Source organism: Anneissia japonica, unplaced genomic scaffold (genome assembly GCF_011630105.1).
Source record: "Anneissia japonica isolate Jap-2015-1 unplaced genomic scaffold, ASM1163010v1 scaffold288194_len294098_cov161, whole genome shotgun sequence".
Lineage (NCBI taxonomy): Eukaryota > Metazoa > Echinodermata > Crinoidea > Comatulida > Comatulidae > Anneissia > Anneissia japonica.
In genome coordinates, this window is record NW_022756127.1 from 189,972 (window position 1) to 209,568 (window position 19,597).

Sequence of the window (19,597 nt, forward strand, 5' to 3'; positions counted from 1 at the left end):
GTGACTGGAGATTACAGAGGTGGAATCTTCACTGCTGGTACTTTCAAACATGCTGTACGGCAAATCAGTTGTCGCAATGGTGCTTTTATCGTCATCTTGTGCCACAGGCTGTGTAATGTGATTAGGGCTCATGGAACCCTTACTGCTACCTTCAAACACACTATATTGTCCATCAGTTGTCACAACGGTTCTGATATCATCTTGGGTCACAGGTTTAAAAACTTGATTGGGATCTACAGAGATGGAATCTTTACTGCTACTTCCTAACACGCTGCGCTGCACATCAGTTGTCACAATGGTGCTTATACCATCTTGGGTCACAGGTTGTGTAACGTGACGGGGACCTAAAGAAATGGGATTTTCACTATTACTTTCAACGCTGTACTGCACATTACTTGTCAAAATGGTGCTTATGGCATCTTGTGTCACAGAATGCGTAACATGATCGGGGCCCATAGAGATAGTATCTTCACTGCTACTTTCTAACACGCTTTTCTTTGATTCTGTTGTCCCAATAGAGCTTTTGATCTCTGATGGCGTCACAGAATGCGTAATGTGGCGGGGGCTAACCGACATGTGCTCAGTCGTTACATTAATTGCACGGGGCTTCGGATCACCGCGAATGCAGGTACTTTCATCACCATGTAACCTTGAAGAAGCCGCTGGATATTTAAAGCATCTCTTTTCGCAGTGTATATTGTCACATCGATATTTTCTCGAAGCCGCTGCTAACTTCATACTTTTTCCAATTGCAAACAGTGCTATTAATGATATTACCATGGCGTATACAAGGTTCATCTTCTACCGAAATAGAAAATAAATAAATATATTAGAGCTTTAATAGACACCTAGAGAAGAAATCATAAAAGAACGTGCTCAATAATGAACACCTCTCTACTTTTTGTTTTTGTTTTTGTTTTTTGTTTTGGAGAAACAGTGTCTCGTTGATAGATGTGCCACTGAATATCGGAAATAAAATTTACCATGTACAACATAGCTTCTTCGTTATTTTAATTTGATCGACCTACGCATAAGTAACAATAGAATTAATTTAACTTGTAAAAATAATTTTTAATAAAAAACAATATAAAATCAACATAAATGTAAATAAACCAATAGAGCTTTTAAGGGTATGTGTTGCTTAGTGACTCAAATGTTATCAATATATGATCGGGTTTAACAAAACAAAAACTTCTGTTGGACGTAAGGATAAAAAAGAAATCAGATATGGATTGAGTCCTCGCATAATGCAAAAATACATACTGAGGGAAACAAAAAGTCAGTCCCACGATTAAAAAATGTAACAATTACTTTATACAAAGTGGAGTAACAGTATTATATATATAATAGTATGTATTATTATATTATATGTACAGTGGACATGAAGACTTGAGAAAAATAGGAATATACCTATATAGATTGTAATGATCAAAATAATAATAATAAACTGGTTTATTATAGATTATGGCTCCAAAATCTAAAAAATAAAACATTATTTTTCATTCATTATAAAAAAAACTTGCCTATTTAGAACATCAATGGAATTAAGTTCAACAAATTATAATAATATTAATTTAATATCAAATTATGTTTAAAGTGTATTAATCTAAATTACGGCCAAATGATTTATAGCAAAAATCAATATCATAATAATTAATATTTATGGAATTTGAAGTTATCTGACGAATTGTACAATATGTTTGCCCACTTACTTGTAAATGCTTATTCTCAATCAAAGGTGTTTTAAAAGTCACTGTTCTCAGATATCGTAGTCCTATACACTTAACTTCTCGATCCAAACTGTTCATACATCCTGCAAACATGGACTAAAGTCTGACTTCCCCTAGGCGAATTTATACGCGCTAATCGAAATTCTCTGTTCATGCGCATTCACATTTCTATCGGAGTAGTAGCTGTAACACTGTTCGAATTGTTTCTCTTTTTGCGAAGCGAAAAAATGCGCAACCAATCAGAGCTCAGGAAGTGAACAGACGCTTTCGACTCGCAAGAATAAATTCGCTTAGTTGAAAATAGGCTTCTTGCAGTCTTTTTGTGTTTGAATGTAATCATTATTAACACAGAACCTCAATAATTTACGAATTATTTGTGTTGGTAACGAACTGTTCGTCTATTCAAAATTTTGAAATAGATACCAGTCACTTGTATCACCCACTATTATGATGATCAACCACTATTATTATGATCAACCACTAATGTAATAATACTAATCCTAATGTAATAAAATTCAACAACTAATTTAATAAAAATCAACCACTATTGTAATGAAACCAAACCACTAGTATAATAACAATTGAACTACAAAAGGATACTGTAATAAAAACCCAGTAACCACTAATGTATTTCTAACCACTAATGTACACGTTTTAAAATAATAGATTTTTTCCTCACTCGTTGACCGATGGTCTTTCAAAATTGTATTATAATACAGTACATAAAAACACAATATATTAATCATTATTATGAATTAAAGAATATAAATGTTATATGCAAAATAATAATCTGTTATATAGAGTAAAAATAATAATCTGAATATAATTATATCATTGGATGTATATTGCATTCTTTCTTCAAAATATGCAAATCCTAATAAGTTGACTTTAGGGTAACTTTCACTCTTCTAATATTTAAACCATGAGTACAGTACAGTATGGCAATTAAACAATTATATCGCATGTAATCATTTCAACATCTATCATACTATTATTCGTATGTATTCTCATACAATATATATATATATATATATATATATGATATATATGTATATTAATAATATATATAGGCCCTATATATAATATCTGTCTCTTATACACATCTGATTTTGGAGCAACGATTCTTAGGGGGATTCCAGGTACTTTTAGGTTTGAATTTAGTAACATTGCCCGTGTTATCCGTGGTGTTGCCGTCGGAATATATATATATATATATATATGATATATATGTATATTAATAATATATATAGGCCCTATATATAATATATATATATAATATATACATATATTAATATATATATATATGTTAATTTTAAACCCCTATGTTTATACAGATAATACAAAAATTACGAATAAAATAAATAAATTAAAATGAATATATAATAATAGTTGAATATATTAATACTTCAAAACCCGGTTATTTCGTAACTGTACTTACAAACTTTACAAAAGCATGCAATGAACGCTTACACCTCGGTATTATATAAATCCCACTACATAGGCCTACATACAGTGAATGAATATTTAATACTAAAGAACTGAATAGAGTATATACTATCCGCCGAAAGTTGTCTCAGAGTGCTACTTCTTTATTATCTGGTGTTACCTTATTGAAGGTAATTGCTGTTGTTGTTTATGTTTGTATGATCATCTTTAATTCGAAAAAAGAGCAAATTTATAAGTATAGTTTATTCTGTACGGAAAACATGAAATTAATTAATAATAAAATAAAAAGAAATTGTAATTATTGATTCATTTACTTTCAGCATTTTATTTCTCATAATATTTAGATACTTTGTCTTACAGGGGCGAATGTCATAGGGGAAAATATCCGGGTGAGGGGAAAAACGGGAAAATTTTGTCGCAGATGGGGGGTGGGGTGGGAATATCCTAAGGGAAGCCAAACTAGATCCCTCCCACTTGAATAGATGTTATAAGGACGTTTAAGCTTAATCGATGTAGGCCTATTGTTTATAAAAGGTGGAGAGGATAATTCCTACCTCTGCATCTATAATTTCTTGGGGGACTTCTGTATTATTTCCTGAACAGTCTGCCCTTCCTCCGGCTTTCTTCACAGACAAGAAGACGGTTTGTCCCATTATGATGTTACCTAACAGAGTTCCTGCTACCTCGCTCGCCATTCCTAAAAGAAAATATGACTTTAAAGATGAACATTCAATCAGAAAGACAGGAAAATACCTCAAATAATTTTCTTGTAATATTTACCGATTTGCCGATATTTTACTACAAAATTGATTACCAGCCAATTTAAAGATAGTATGCAAAAGAATAATACAGGAAAGTTATTATAAGCAGCCCGACAATTGACGAGGTATTTTTTTAATTCAAATTTTTAATTTTAGGTTAATAACCTGTGTAATTAACATTTTTGAATTTTGTTAGACCTCATGACTGATAGTACATAAGTTTCATGTTCTTGTAAGATGAAGACCTAAGCAAAATGACATAATAATTATGTTCTATAGATAGGCCGACAAGAACCATGTATATAGAAATACCATCATAAATTCTGAACAAAAAAAATATGTTGTTTTAGGCGTTGTATTTTGCCACAACATTGTCACCAGCAGTTTTCGGTACACGTCTGTTGGTACCCCCAGCTGCATTTTACTATTGAAATGCCAAGACCTCATATACATTATGACGGTCAAATTCATGGTCTAATCAACATTTTCCCTTTTCATATTTTTAATTCTTTTTTGAAATGAGGCACGTTGATTACGTTACCGGTCATATAGTAAATTGTGTTGTTATCCATTTGCAGGCCTTCTTTTAGCATTAAAGTGTCTACACATTATTTTATCTTATAATGATGAATCGATAATGGGGGAAGACGATGACGACATTGCAGTTTAAATATTATAATGCCTCAGTACCTATGCAAAAATGAGTATGCCTTCCATCAGTGGCTTATCTGGGGAATAGTGGGTGGTACTAGTTCCTGGGTGCTCTATGAAATATGTAAAGGGCTTTAGCTGACAAAATTGCGTGAAGTGAAGCGATTTTAAACTACTCGAGCTTAATTGATTTGCTAAGCTAATCTCTAATGGGAGGGACCTGAAAGAGAGGTTTTTGGGGTGTGAGAAGGGCGAGTTCCCAGGCTCCAAAATCTAAACAACTTGCGCAATGCTTCAAAACACATCTTAACTGCACTACAAAAATGCTTAAAGTACTATAAAGCAAATTAATTTCTGATTTTTTATAATCATGCGTTCCGAAGAACGGTCACAAATTGCATCAAGCAACGATATTTCACGCCGCTCGTGCGGGGTATTGGGATAAGTTTTCAACTAGCAATAATCACGCCTCGGATAAACCTCATTGGCTATGATATCGCCTCTGCGCAAAGATAGCCTACAAATCATACGAATTAGGTATTAATTCTACACAAGTACTCACCATATATTGGTGTCATTTTTAAACATCTATCTTCAGTAAAAACTTTCATATTGCATATTGACTTTTAGAATATTGCTTTATTGCCTTCAGAATAGGCCTAACTAAGATTTTCATTATTATTTTCTTAAATTCAAATAAATGCAATTATAATTTATTTATTTCTATTCCGCAAATTAGGGTGCTAATGAATATTCATGACAAAAATAAAGCGCGCCATATCTATCGACAACAAATGCAATAATTGTAAAAGGGTGCTCTCATTGGCGCTGCAATTGCCATTGTCCATGTTCAGTGGTGCAAAGTATTTAGAGTAGATTACGATGAAAATAGAATACTGTACGTCATCATTCCCAATATTTACATTTTTAGCAATGATACCTAAGAATACCCCACCAGAGGTGCCCAGCTATATAGCCTGGGTACAGTAGAAAATTAGCTGAAAAAAGTCCAGGAAAAATTCATTTTTGGTTTTTCTGAATCTGTATACAATATTGTCTCAGAAAAAAAAATCACCATTCCTAGGACTTGGGCATTTTTTTTATAGTACTTCGAAATTATGGCATAAAAAACCATATTTTTAACTAGTTGGGATGCTTGTTGGGGAAATAAATTTATATTTTTAGTCACTTTTTCACTGTGCTATGGATATGAAATGTACCACGAACTTCGGCTAAATAGTTTTCTGGTAGGTTTATATTATTTTATTCTGCAAAGGTACTTTTTGCTGAATGTAGATTCATTCCAATTAAGTAAAGCATTCATTAATTATCGTACATTATACACACATATATTATTATATTTATTTTCATTCCACTAACTAGGGACCAATGAATATTCATAAATAAATAAGGCGAGCCAAGTATGAAATTTGTTTTTCGTGATGATGATGATGATGATGATGATGATGATGACGATGATGATGATGATAATGATGATGATGGTGGTGAAGATGGTGATGATGATAATGAATGGGTGTTAATGTGACTAAGGGATTAAGAAAATCAGTTAATTGACATTACACTGGTTCGCAGAACGTCAATAATAATAATAATAATAATTATTATTATTATTATTATTATTATTTTTATTATTATTATTATTAAATAATAATAATAATAATTATTATTATTAGGCTATTATTGTTATGATTATTATTAATATTATTAATATATTATTGTATTATTATTATTATTATTATTATTATTATTATTATTATTATTATTATTATTATTATTATTATTATTATTATTATTATTATTATTTTCTGTAGGGTTAATGTTTATTAATGACGCTTAGTCATTGGCTACACAAATTAATTTAATAGAATAAGTATACATAACATATAGCGGATAATGGCCAGGGTGCGCGGTTCCCGAAAGTGGGGCCGAACGGGATAACACTACCCTATGGGGTCCGAGGGCATGTCCCCGCGAAATTTTTGTTTTCTAGACGCCCGAAAATAACCTCTGGGGCGTTTTGGGCGATCATTTTTTTCTTTTTCTTTCCTTTTTTTTTTTTTCTATATTTTCTATGTTTCACTTTCCAAAATGGTGGGGTGGGGAGGGGAAGGTCGGGGTCCGCCCGCCCGCCCCCTAAAACCCGCCCCTGTTATGTTACCATGTAAATATTTAATTAGTTGAGTTATATTTCATGTAGGCCTATATGTTATTATGTATATTATGTAAAAAGTAAGTTGTACACTTACTGTAGGCCGTAGCTGAATCTCTTTCCGCCTGATCCTCTGTGATAAAGATGGTCAGCGCAGAGAACGGCATATGGAATGACTAAAAAGACAATGGTAGAGGTGATGCATAAGGCCTACTTCAGACTTCGTGAATATGCAATAGAACTCATATTAAGGGATATCCCTATTAAGAGAACACTTTTTCGGGCAATAAAAGAGGGAAAGTATATCAACTTGTTTTTTTTTTATGGGATACCCATTAAGAGGACACTTTTTTGATTTCGAACGTGTCCCATTAATATTCTATTCTCTCTATTTTGCTAGGCCAGTCATTTAATTCTAACTTTCAAAACTGTAGACTAGACTCACAATTCCTATCAAAGAAACACTTATATTGTTATCACCAGCATCAACGTCATCATCACCATACCATCATCACAACCAAATTTTGACTTCTCAGTGAATACTATGAAATTCAATCCTTTTATTGCACTCATTGTGCCTTAACCTAATATAAATTGGTGACGTCCCATACTCTCAATTTATTTTTTTTTAATTTCTTTTGGCGCCATAACCACTAGACTATACACCGAGCTTGTCCTTAGTGAGTAATGTTGAATCCGATCCCCAAATAGCAACGGGTACTGCAAATGCTATTTCGATGTGAGTTTGCGTCAGGAAAATATCTTTCGAAATAGCATTTACAGTACCCGCTGCTACTTGGGGGATCGGATTCAACATTCACTAAGCGCAAGCTCGGTAGTCTCGTGGCTATGGCGCCAGGCTAGTCATCTGGAGGTCGTGGTTTCAATCAATCCAACACTTTATTTTCGACCCAAAATGAAGTAAAATGTATAAAAATAAGATAAGTATATCATAATTTTAAAGAATATATTGCATGGAAGGAGGCTACCATACGTTCTGCAACAACTCACAAACTTGTACGAGAGTGTAAATGGTTAGTAACTCTTGAAATTTATGAATCATAACATAAAATACTATAGATAAAGATAAAAATATATATAATTATTTTTGTAATTTTTTTTTTAATAATATAGGGACAGTTGAAACTTACCGAAAGCAGAGTCTGAAAAACACAATAAAACAGAAGATACCAAGCCAGCTTGTAGCCTTCCTCCTCAAAACTCGGAACGTACCAAAGAAAGAAAAAGCTAACGACAGCAAATGGAGCCGAAGATGCCATCCTGCACGTGCAAAATTATATGCTTTGAAAGACGGCTTAAAATTGTAATAATCTTCTTGTGAAGAGCGTGAATCTAAACCCCTGTTCATACTATCAAATTTGATTTGAGAAAAACATGTGACATGCCTAAATATGGTCATCATAATAGGCACGTCATTACAACATGTAGGCATACATTTTTTTATTTCATTTCTTTAGGGCACGAGCGCCAAGGATATGCCAATAAGTGAACTTAGTCCTACGTGGCATATCCATTTAACAACAGGGGACTTAATGGACCAGTACACCGGGGTAACCCCCTACTCTTCTGGAATTATGTACTGGGTTCTTTAAAGTGCACATGAGTCAAATGCGTACACTGGACCTACGGTTTAAAGTTCTTATACGAGAAGACTTGTTCCACCAGCGGAACCATTGGCGAGTGAGCCGTTCGAACCAGCGCCAATCAACTCGCCAACAGTTCTTTTTGTCAAAACCAATTTGACAATCTGGACAGAGCTTTATAAGCTTTATCCACATTATCAAATTTTATGTGACAAAAATGTGATATGCCATATTTGGGTGTAATTATAGTTATCATCATGCACATATATGGGCATATCACATACAGTTTTCACATAAAATGTGATAGTGTAGAATGAGCATCAAGACACAGTACTAACTTAAAAAATAAACCTACCATGGTTTGAGCTTTCCAAATCTTGTATCTGTCTTAGTAACTAACAAGCCAATGATGGGGTCAGTGAAGGCGTCCCATAACCTCCCGGACAAAATAATAACACTTGCGTACTGTGGTGGGACCTGGTGGAAAAGTTTGGTCAAAATGCAGTTTTACAGTTTTAAAAAAATTATGATGCCACAATGTTCAAAGATTCATTTCAAAGATTCAATTATTTAAAGCTACTTGAGCCATAGAGGGCAATTATCCGCAATCACAAATTAACAATCACATATAGCAATCAAAGTAACAACTACAAATGAAACACCATCTTCATAAGGAAGTTAAACTTAGTAAACTTAAAATTAAGAGCTGCATTGTTGTCTGAAGAGGGCGTATAATATACGACAGTATTTCTAGCCGTATTTCCAGATTTATCTGGCCGAACGCCCTCTTGAGGCATAGCATCGTGTAATACAATGTTCCCGACGGGTATTTGGACCTGTTCAACCATGAAGCCTTCGTGGTCTAGTGGTTTTATACACATCTAGATGTGTATAAGAGACAGTATATACATACTGATTTGTTTGTCTACTTACGCCCGCCGTCTCTAGAAGAAACACGGATATGTAAAAACCTATTACAGTATTGGTGAGCTGGTAGGGCATTCCGCCGACGCCAAAACAAAGTTTGTTATACACCGTCAACTTCTTTTGTTTTCTTCTTGTTAGTGGTGTTCTCTGTAATTGGTCATTGATATATTATTAGTAGTAGTGGTAGTGGGAGTGGTAGTGGTAGTAGTTGTAATAGCAGTAGCAGCTGTAGCTGTAGCATAGCAGTCTAGTAGTAGCAGTATCATTATGATTATCATATTATTACCATTATGCCTATTAACATTTTTGTCATTAATATTGCTGTAAATACAGCTACCATGGTTGAAGATGCCATTCACCTTATCAATCAAAATAGATGAAAACGACATGTACAGATAAACAATACCAAACATAAGCGACGTGAAATACCGTTGCTTTATGCAATTTGTGACCATTTTTTGGAACGAATATTTTAATGAAAAAGCCAAAACAGGCCTGTGTTTTCTAAAGCACTAGAATGTTCGTTTGACTTCATTCTAACCGTTTTAGGATAACATTCTAACTTAAAGCAATATGTTTGCCGTGTTTATTAAAACCATCCAACACGTTATTGCATCGTTGTGGTGTCGCTTTGGACATAGTCCATCTAATGCGTGTAGAATATTACATCTAATTTTCTATACTAATTATTGATAATGTAAAGATAGCTAAAAGCTTATTTTTTTAATTTATTTGTTCTTTATACTGGGTTTCCTCTTTAGTAACAAATTACTGTTCTCCCAGAAGGCCCAGTACACATAAAACAGTCCGCGACAGGGGCCGAGTGAACCAATAGGCCTACACCGGGGTAACCCCCTACTCGTCTCGAAAGATGTACTGGATTCTTTGAGGTGCACATGAGCATTTGTGTACACTGGGCCTACGGTTTATAGTCCTTATCCGAGAAGACTTGTTCCACCACCAGAACTACAGTATAGGATCGAGCCGGCCGCGAACCTGTGCCGATATTGTTGACTGTAATCACGGTGCCCCTGCCTTAACCGCTCGGCCATTTGGAATAAATTATAGTAAAGTAATGTAAGTTAAAGAAAGAAAGGTCAAAAAGAAAGTAATGAAGAGAAAAAGAGTAAAAACGATAATAAATGAAACTGAAAAAAGAAAGGAGAAACAAGAAAAGAAATGGAAGAAAAATAGAAAGAAAAGAAAGGAAAAATAAGAAAGGCAAGGAAATAAAACGAAAGAAAAATATAGTTAGGTAAATTGTTTAGAGAAAATAATCACAATAATCCAAAATTTTTTAAATAATTATATATAATCATCTATTGACCAGGTAAATTAAAATGAGGAAAACAGGTAAGGAAGGAAATAAATGAACAAAGGTTAGGAAATCAGAACTACTACAATATATAGACGAAAGTACATTATATTCACAATAAACCAAATTATTGATAATGCTATATATATAAACCTTATGCTGTTAAATATTTCAAATTATAACTTTTAGCTAGATGTTTATTAAATTCTGATTTTTTTTTCATTATTTTACGTTCCGAAGAACGGTCACAAATTGCACCAACCAACGATATTTCACGTCGCTTGTGCAGGGTATTGGGATAAGTTTTCAACTAGCAATAATCACGCCTCGGATAAACCTCATTGGCTATGATATCGCCTCTGCGCAAAGATAACCCGCAATTACTACAACTTTGGTGTTATTCTACACAAGTACTCATCATATACTGGTGGCGCATTTCTTAATGTAATTCTATTTTAAATAAAACTTGCATTGATATTGTACATTATTGGAGTCATAAAGTACCGTAGCTGATTTTTGCATTAGTGTCTATTCTTATTAAACTCCATAGACCTAATTCAATACACGCATATATAGGCCTACGTTGCTATAAATTTTATTCCACTAATTAAGGGTCTAATGAATATTCATGATTTAATAAATCGCGCCGTGTCTGAAATTTTATTTTATTTTATACTTTTATTTTCTATTTATTTATTTTTTTAATTCGTCCGGTCAATAATGTTGTTATTATTAAATTATTATTGCAATTATTATTTTTTATTTTAATAATAATAATAATAATAGTAATAATAATAATAATAATAATATTAATAATAACAATAAAAAACAATAAAAATAACAATTACAATAAAAATTATAATAATATAATAATCCTCAAAATAGAGTATAAAATGAACTAAAACCAGCACAGTAGAGGCAATTTTTGGTTGATTTATACCGGTACTCTATTTTACAGTCTATAATTACAAGTTATTATTACGCCAGTATAACAAGACTGCAACAAAAAGTGCAGGAAAAGTATAATGCAATTTTTGAAATAAAGTTTGAATAATTATAATCAAAATATAACATTTATCATAGTAATAATCATAATTATTATTTATTATGATCATTGGCATCATCACCATCATCATTTCATTTTTTTTAAATGATTAATCAGGCGCAGATCTAATCAAGTGAGGGGAGGGCGAGGACGTTCCGTTGTTTTAACACTGATTTTTTTTTTTATTTCAGTGCCCATCAATATTAAAGTAACAAAAAAAAAAGAATGCAAATGCCTCCCTTCCACCACCATTTGAAAAATTCTTGATCGCCCCTGTATTGCTCAAAGACAAGGCCTAGTTGTAATAACTATCACCATGGAAATCAAAGCATCGGAGGAAACATCCCTGAAGTTCCGTGTATACCGACATATGTTTAACATTAATTAGTTTCATTGTGGTACTGAGCTATTAAATGCTACCTACGAAGGGCCATTAAAAAAAAATTATTGTTATAATCATTATCATGAACAACACCATTATGTTTTATGCGCGAATGAAGTCACAGTACAAAAAAAAAAAAAAAAAAAAATTTCAAACTCGCATCTTTTTATTCATGAATATGTATTAGTACCTAATTAAGTACCTAATTATGCGTGTTTTGAATTAGGCCTATAAGAATTTTAATATTGAATGTACACAAATGTAAAAAGTACTTTATAACGCCTGTAATGTAAGGTTTTACTTTAAAGTAAATTACACTACACTAATGCAAAAATCAGTTATTGTATAACTCCAATAATGCACAATATTAATGCAAGTTTCACTTAAAATAGAATTACATTAAGAAATGACACCAGTATTTGGTGAGTACTTGTGTAGAATTAACACCAAAGTTGTAGTAATTGTTGGTTATCTTTGCGCAGAGGCGATATCATAGCCAATGAGGTTTATCCGAGGCGTGATTATTGCTAGTTGAAAACTTATCCCAATACCCCGCACTATCGACGTGAAATACCGTTGGTTGATGCAATTTGTGAACGTTCTTCGGAACGCAAAATAATATAAAATCAGGATTTAATTAGGTATTAATTCAATCTTTCTTTGTGACGAGGTTTTTAATCATGGTCGCTTTAAGTACAGGTGTGATGCATGGGTAAAGGTTATCTCAACTTTTTGAAGATCTTTTTTGGATGAAAAAATAATATCAATTATAACCATGTAAGCTTATTTTAAAATTAAAACAGTATAAATCAAATCATGGACCTATTAATAGGTCCATGATCAAATCAAAAGATAGTCCTTGAATATAACAACAGGCTTGAAAGTAAGACTTGGAAATGTATAACAACCATTCTTGCATGTTGCTTGAAAAAATATACTATTCGACATCACACTATAAATTGGATGACAGAATCGAAAGTAATTAGAGTTTTAGGTCAGTAGGTCTAAGTCATTGTAGTGATAGGAACCTATTATTTATAGCCCATTATCTTAATTCTATTCTAATCTATATGCACTGCTATTATTGATTTGTATCCGCCATTACTGAGATTGGACTTTGAATTTGGTAGGCAAAAGGGTAAGAGTCATGTTGGGTTCGTCCCGACCAAAAATAAACCACGACTGTTAACTAAATTTTTGAAATAAAGTTTGAATAATTATAATCAAAATATAACATTTATCATAGTAATATCATAATTATTATTTATTATGATCATTGGCATCATCATCATCATCATTTCATTTTTTTAAATGGTTAATCAGGCGCAGATCTAATCAAGTGAGGGGAGGGCGAGGACGTTCCGTTGTTTTAACACTGATTTTTTTTATTTCAGTGCCCATCAATATTAAAGTAACAAAAAAAAAGAATGCAAATGCCTCCCCTCCACCCCCATTTGAAAAATTCTTGATCGCCCCTGTATTGCTCAAAGACAAGGCCTCATTGTAATAACTATCACCATGGAAATCAAAGCATCGGAGGAAATATCCCTGAAGTTCCGTGTACACCGACATATGTTTAATATTAATTAGTTTCATTGTGGTACTGAGCTATTAAATGCTACCTACGAAAGGCCATTAAATTTTTTTTTTTATTGTTATAATCATTATCATGAACAACACCATTATGTTTTATGAGCGAATGAAGTCACAGTACAAAAAAAACAAAAAAACAAAAAACAAATTTCAACTCGCATCTTATTATTCATGAATATTCATTAGTACCTAATTAAGTAACTAATTATGCGTGTTTTGAATTAGGCCTATAAGAATTTTAATGTTGAATGTACACAAATGTAAAAAGTACTTTATAACGCCTGTAATGTAAAGCTTTACTTTAAAGTAAATTACACTACACTAATGCAAAAATCAGTTACTGTATAACTCCAATAATGTACAATATTAATGCAAGTTTCACTTAAAATAGAATTACATTAAGAAATGCGCCACCAGTATTTGGTGAGTACTTGTGTAGAATTAACACCAAAGTTGTAGCAATTGTTGGTTATCTTTGCGCAGAGGCGATATCATAGCCAATGAGGTTTATCCGAGGCGTGATTATTGCTAGTTGAAAACTTATCCCAATACCCCGCACTATCGACGTGAAATACCGTTGGTTGATGCAATTTGTGAACGTTCTTCGGAACGCAAAATAATATAAAATCAGGATTTAATTAGGTATTAATTCAATCTTTCTTTGTGACGAGGTTTTTAATCATGGTCGCTTTAAGTACAGGTGTGACGCATGGGTAAAGGTTATCTCAACTTTTTGAAGTTCTTTTTTGGATGAAAAAATAATATCTGATATAAACACCGCTACAATTATAACCATGTAGGCTTATTTTAAAATTAAAACAGTATAAATCAAATCATGGACCTATTAATAGGTCCATGATCAAATCAAAAGGTAGTCCTTGAATATAACAACAAGCTTGAAAGTAAGTCTTGAAAATGTACAACAACCGTTCTTGCATGTTGCTTGAAAAAAATATACTATTCGACATCACACTATAAATTGGATGACAGAATCGAAAGTAATTAGAGGTTTAGGTCAGTAGGTCTTAGTCATTGTAGTGATAGGAACCTATTATTTATAGCCCATTATCATAATTCTATTCTAATCTATATGCACTGCTATTATTGATTTGTATCCGCCATTACTGAGGTTGGACTTTGAATTTGGTAGGCAAAAGGGTAAGAGTCATGTCGGGTTCGTCCCAACCAAAAATAAACCACGACTGTTAACTATTATCAAAAGGTACACCTGTTGTTATTACCAGATGTACTTGTGTATGGTGTATGGTACGTCCGTTGACCGACGATTCCATCTTCGCTCTCTGAAGCGCTTGACGATTAATACTAATGACCGTCAAATTGAGAAATAAGTTTATATTATAAATTTTGAGTTAATCTTCTAAATATAATAATTATTATTAATCCTGATTTTTAATTTTATTATTTAGTTATTTTTAGAGTTTATAAAATATTATTATTATTAATAATAATATAATATATATTATTATTATTATTATTTTTATTATTCCTATTACTATTATTATTATTATTATTAATATTACTATTAATATTAGTATTATTATTATTATTATTATTATTATTATTATTATTATTATTATTATTATTATTATTATTATTATTTGCTGTTTGTTGTCTTCTTTCTTACACCACAAATTTTATGGTGTTTTGTTGCCATAAACATCCTCAATTTGCGGTCAGTAGAAAGAAAACTGAATTTTAATGGACACCATACTATATCTTTAAGCAGTAGGATCAAGAAAAAATTATCAAAATTTTCCAGCTATATCTAAACATTAGTGTAGACATTAGTGTACGTGTGCAGAGAAGAATGGATCCATGATGAATAGATAGTGATGAATTCAAGCCCCCGAAAATAACAGAAAGTTACAGTGTAGGCTAATTCCAATATGAACCTCCAAAATATCGACAGTGAGAGATCCAATGGGTGGAGAACTTGTCACACTAAAATAATTTGCAATTTTGCCTTTTTTTTATTTTTACTTTTTTTTTTTTTTTTTTTTTTTTTTTGCATGAACGTTTCCAAATTTAATAGTAAAATAATTACAACTAATACAGTCTATCCCCTTCCCGTTTTCAGTATATTGTGGATCCATACTGTAATTTTACGTTAGCTATTAATCCGTACTTTTAAATAACCATTGGTTTTGATAATAGTCACTATGCTCATAACTGAAGGAAATTAGTTGGCTACACACGTTTCCAAAATTGTTTGATGGTCTTAACATTGTAAACAAAATGTATCATATTCATCCTTACCTCATCATCTGGATTTCGTATTTGTTTGATTTTCGCCGACTCCATGATTTATTTCTCTTGTACTTTCGCTATTTCTCGTTCAATTCCATGGGCTCATGAGGCTTCAATAGTGCTTCTAGTCTAATTCTAATCTAAGTATAGTTCATTGTTTACTTATTATTTACTTTTTAGGTCTTCTGGCTGATACTTCGTTGACCTTACGCTGCGGTTGACGAGGGCGATGTTATCGTACGTTAGCTCGATTAAGTGTTTCGTCGCCAATCGTAACTGTGATCTATTTCTCATCTCACATAAATATTGAAAAACTATTTTGTTAATATTTCGTATGCATTACTGATCACTATTTATTTTTGTATATCAATGTGTCCTTGTCTGTGTTATGATAAATAAATACCGTAATTAATCTATATTGAATGGCTTCACAAACTCTGCCCATAACATCTTTCGAAACAATCTCTTGAAACCTGCGATTATTTTCTCCTTTTTCCATTTCATATACCAAAGATTAATAAGTTGGGCTGACCTCTCTCTTTTGAGAGGATCAACTCATTTTTGGAAGTGCAATTATACACAAATTTCAAAAAAAAAAAAAAAAAAAAAAAAGTTATAAAATTAGAAGTTTGAAGAACTTAAAGTCATTAAAAGACACTTCAGAAGCCGGGAAAGCTCATATTCCGCAATCTAGAAATGTTCAAAGTTCCTGGTACCAACATCACCATCCATCCTCCACTACTTTAACATGCCTCCAATGGGAAGTCGTCTATATTATCTATTGTGCCATATGTAACGAAGTGAGACGGGGAGACTTAAAGGGACTGAATAAAGACCTGGCTTTGTCAGTGATTACTCCTTTGTACACAATAGGCCTAAATCTTAAATAGGCTTACAGCACAAATAGGCCTATCTACATTTTTATGTCACTCGAGACATATTTCTGGTTTATTTTACCAAGCGCTCTTTTATATTATACCATATCAAGGTCTTTATCAAGGTACAAATGAATATGTATTATACAGTATATATAAATAAATACTTTTTATAGTAATTAATATAGTTTTCATAATAATGTTCTACCCGTTTATAAGAAATTAAAATACACGATAGGTCTAATAATCTTACGCAATAACATTTTAATCTAATGCTGTAATTTAATGTAATGTAAAAACAAATTGGTTTACGTTTCTATGTATAAATTTCATTATACATATATTATATAAATTACTATAGGGAGGCCTACAGTATTTTCTTTTTTTAAGTGAATATAACTGAATGAAAACAGAGCCGTATGAAAGGCATATGCCACCCCCTCTATAGTAAGAAACGATGGGAGGCAATATCGAATTTGTTTTCTCGTGTTTCGTTATTTCCAACAGAGAGGGCGTCATCATTGGCTATTCCAAAACACATACTGAAGTGTGTATTGTATTGTAATTTGTTGTTGAGAGGTCGGACTATTTGTTATTTTATACGTCAATAGATACCCTTTGAGCTGTGAAATCGGATAATTCATCGGTAGGTCCACGTATATTTTATACTTTAGACTATTTATTCAATTCCAGCGTAAGCTAAGTCGGTATACTTCAGTTCATGCTTACCGATGGATGCCATAACAAAGCAGTGGTAAACAGGTTGACGATGAGGACTGTGTGGTGGTGATGATGGTAGTGATGAGGATATCAACTGATGTAGACTGTCCTACGACTACGTACCTATCCTATTTATACACTATATAGTGAAGATGTAGCCTACAACCCCATCCGCGCTTTGTTTAGTAACAAGACGGTAAGATTATGCTAGGCCTATATTATGTTACTATAACAAAATGTTGGTTATCCTTCATTCCCCGGATGTGTCGGTCTTTTCGTACTTTGAGTCAAAAATAAGCATCTTCTAAATTCCACCTGCTCTTCTCTCTGGCTGGGTAGCCTACAATACTGTGCCTAAGGCTAGGGTGAGGGGTTTCTAATGGTGTAGGAGGAAATGAGTGTTGTTATTTAGAATCTGGTAACAATTTTACTATCCTTTTAAGTTAGCATGCATTGTAATGTTAATTAGTCAATATAAATTAATTGTGTAAAATATAAATACAGTGTTTTTATAACCCTGTTCCATTGTGGTATCAAAAGAAAGGTTCCTGTTTTGACACACAAGTCGTGTTCAGATTGTGTCACAATAATTTTTTTCTATGCCTATGTTAGTTTAATCAAATTACAAGGAAGAAATGTTTATGTGTTAGTGACGATCCAGTGATGTAAATTGGAGGGTCTTTTCAATTTTTGAGGACCCAGACCTAAATATCTCTTTCAAAAAGCTGGGGGGTGGGGGTGGGGGTTGTAAGTCAGAATTTATGGCATAAAATATAAATATTCAAACCTTTCCATTCTGTAAATGGCTGTAATAAAACAATTAACATTTATGTAAATTTAATCTGATTGCGTGCTGTCTGTTAGAATGTATATATCAGAAACAGCAAAAATCTTTTTAAAGTTATTGCTTTGAACCTTGTACTGTATGCAAGATAATTTACTTTAGATAACTCTTGTTTGTCATTGAAATTCTTTTTACTCATAGTAATTATTTCATATCAACTTTTGATCTGTAACTTCCGGAGCTGTAGCTTGGTGGGTAAAAATGGTTGCCTTCCAGTCCCAGGCTTCCACCCTCATGAATTTTCACAAGAACTCTTACATATTGAGCGTAAGATTCATGCCTTTAAAACCTCTATCAAGCTTTCCCATTCAAGGAACAAAACTTTGTGGTTATGTTATATTAGCAAAAAATTGTTTAGACCTACTGTGGCTCTTTCACTGAATTTCTCTGTCTAGATCTAGAGGCATTCGTATAATTTTATGTCTTCAGTCTCAGAATAATGTTGATACTTTGCTAAGCACTATTAGATAATACTGTCAAATCAGTGATCACTCTGACGCTGCCATGTGTGCTGCTCATCACAGGCCCGTAGCCAGCATTCTTCAAGGGGGGGTTCTGGGCGTAGGGTCCAGGGCCCGCCAAAGGGCCCCAGGTGGGGTCAAGGGATGCTAAGCCCATTTGGGGGCCGGGGGAAAGCCCCGAAGCCAGAGCATTTATACGATTTTAAAAGCATGTACATGTCATTTAAATGTATGTTCATGTATATTTAAATACTTCTTACACAATTTTAAAAATAAGATAAGAAGACTACTTTTTCCAATACAGGATTTAGAACGTAAATGTTTATTGTGAAACAAACTTTTTTTTTTTTATTAAAAAGCAATGCTTAACATTTTAATGCTACTATGTAATGTTATCTCTAAAAATATAACTGGGATAAAATTAGCAATACCCAATAGGTGACTGTACAAAACACAGACCTTGCACATTATGAGATCGCTAAATACCAATATTAAAATATGGAGGTATGTAAAAGGTCTTTGCTTAAAAGAGAAATATTGCAAATAATATTTTATTTATATAAGAGTATTGCAGAAATGAAGAAACAATACTAAATAGGAACTGACAGCCCTACATTTTACTTTTTTACCAAAATAACTTAAATGTTAAGTTCCAATGGAAATATATATAGTTAGGGCAAGGAAAAATGTTATTATATTTACAAGTTACAGAACCATTTATGTAAATATACTTGCACGGTAATATTGAAAAAAAACCAGACATAATTATAATGCTACAAATGTACATGTTTAAGAACCAGTGTAA

At 32.6% G+C, this 19,597-nt stretch overlaps 2 protein-coding genes and 4 non-coding genes across 8 annotated transcripts in view; 3 read left to right on the forward strand and 3 right to left on the reverse strand.

Annotated features, from left to right (window-relative positions):
* LOC117124107 (sodium-dependent lysophosphatidylcholine symporter 1-like) overlaps window positions 1-16,025 on the reverse strand; it is a 29,969-nt gene extending 13,944 nt beyond the window's left edge. The window contains exons 1-6 of the mRNA XM_033270248.1: window positions 15,902-16,025; window positions 9,296-9,436; window positions 8,718-8,839; window positions 7,910-8,039; window positions 6,856-6,934; window positions 3,731-3,873 (exon numbers count right to left, since the gene is read on the reverse strand). Of these exons, the coding sequence (XP_033126139.1) occupies window positions 3,731-3,873; window positions 6,856-6,934; window positions 7,910-8,039; window positions 8,718-8,839; window positions 9,296-9,436; window positions 15,902-15,946 (660 nt within the window). The 5' untranslated portion in view covers window positions 15,947-16,025. The remainder of the gene's footprint in view (window positions 1-3,730; window positions 3,874-6,855; window positions 6,935-7,909; window positions 8,040-8,717; window positions 8,840-9,295; window positions 9,437-15,901) is intronic.
* Window positions 4,963-5,102, reverse strand: LOC117124109. Its single transcript, XR_004447929.1, has one exon. It is a non-coding gene; the product is annotated as a U4 spliceosomal RNA (small nuclear RNA).
* Window positions 10,836-10,975, reverse strand: LOC117124112. The gene has a single exon (XR_004447931.1). It is a non-coding gene; the product is annotated as a U4 spliceosomal RNA (small nuclear RNA).
* On the forward strand, window positions 12,502-12,641 carry LOC117124108. Its single transcript, XR_004447928.1, has one exon. It is a non-coding gene; the product is annotated as a U4 spliceosomal RNA (small nuclear RNA).
* LOC117124113 lies at window positions 14,096-14,235 on the forward strand. Its single transcript, XR_004447932.1, has one exon. It is a non-coding gene; the product is annotated as a U4 spliceosomal RNA (small nuclear RNA).
* Window positions 16,026-17,276: 1,251 nt separating the features above from the next.
* LOC117124106 overlaps window positions 17,277-19,597 on the forward strand; it is a 34,848-nt gene continuing 32,527 nt past the window's right edge. For 2 of the 3 annotated variants that reach the window (XR_004447927.1, XM_033270246.1), the window contains exon 1: window positions 17,277-17,413. The gene's annotated coding sequence lies outside the window, so the exon portion shown is untranslated. Of the gene's footprint in view, window positions 17,414-17,442; window positions 17,684-19,597 lie in introns of those variants that run through there. The other variant, XM_033270247.1, reaches the window with a different exon arrangement.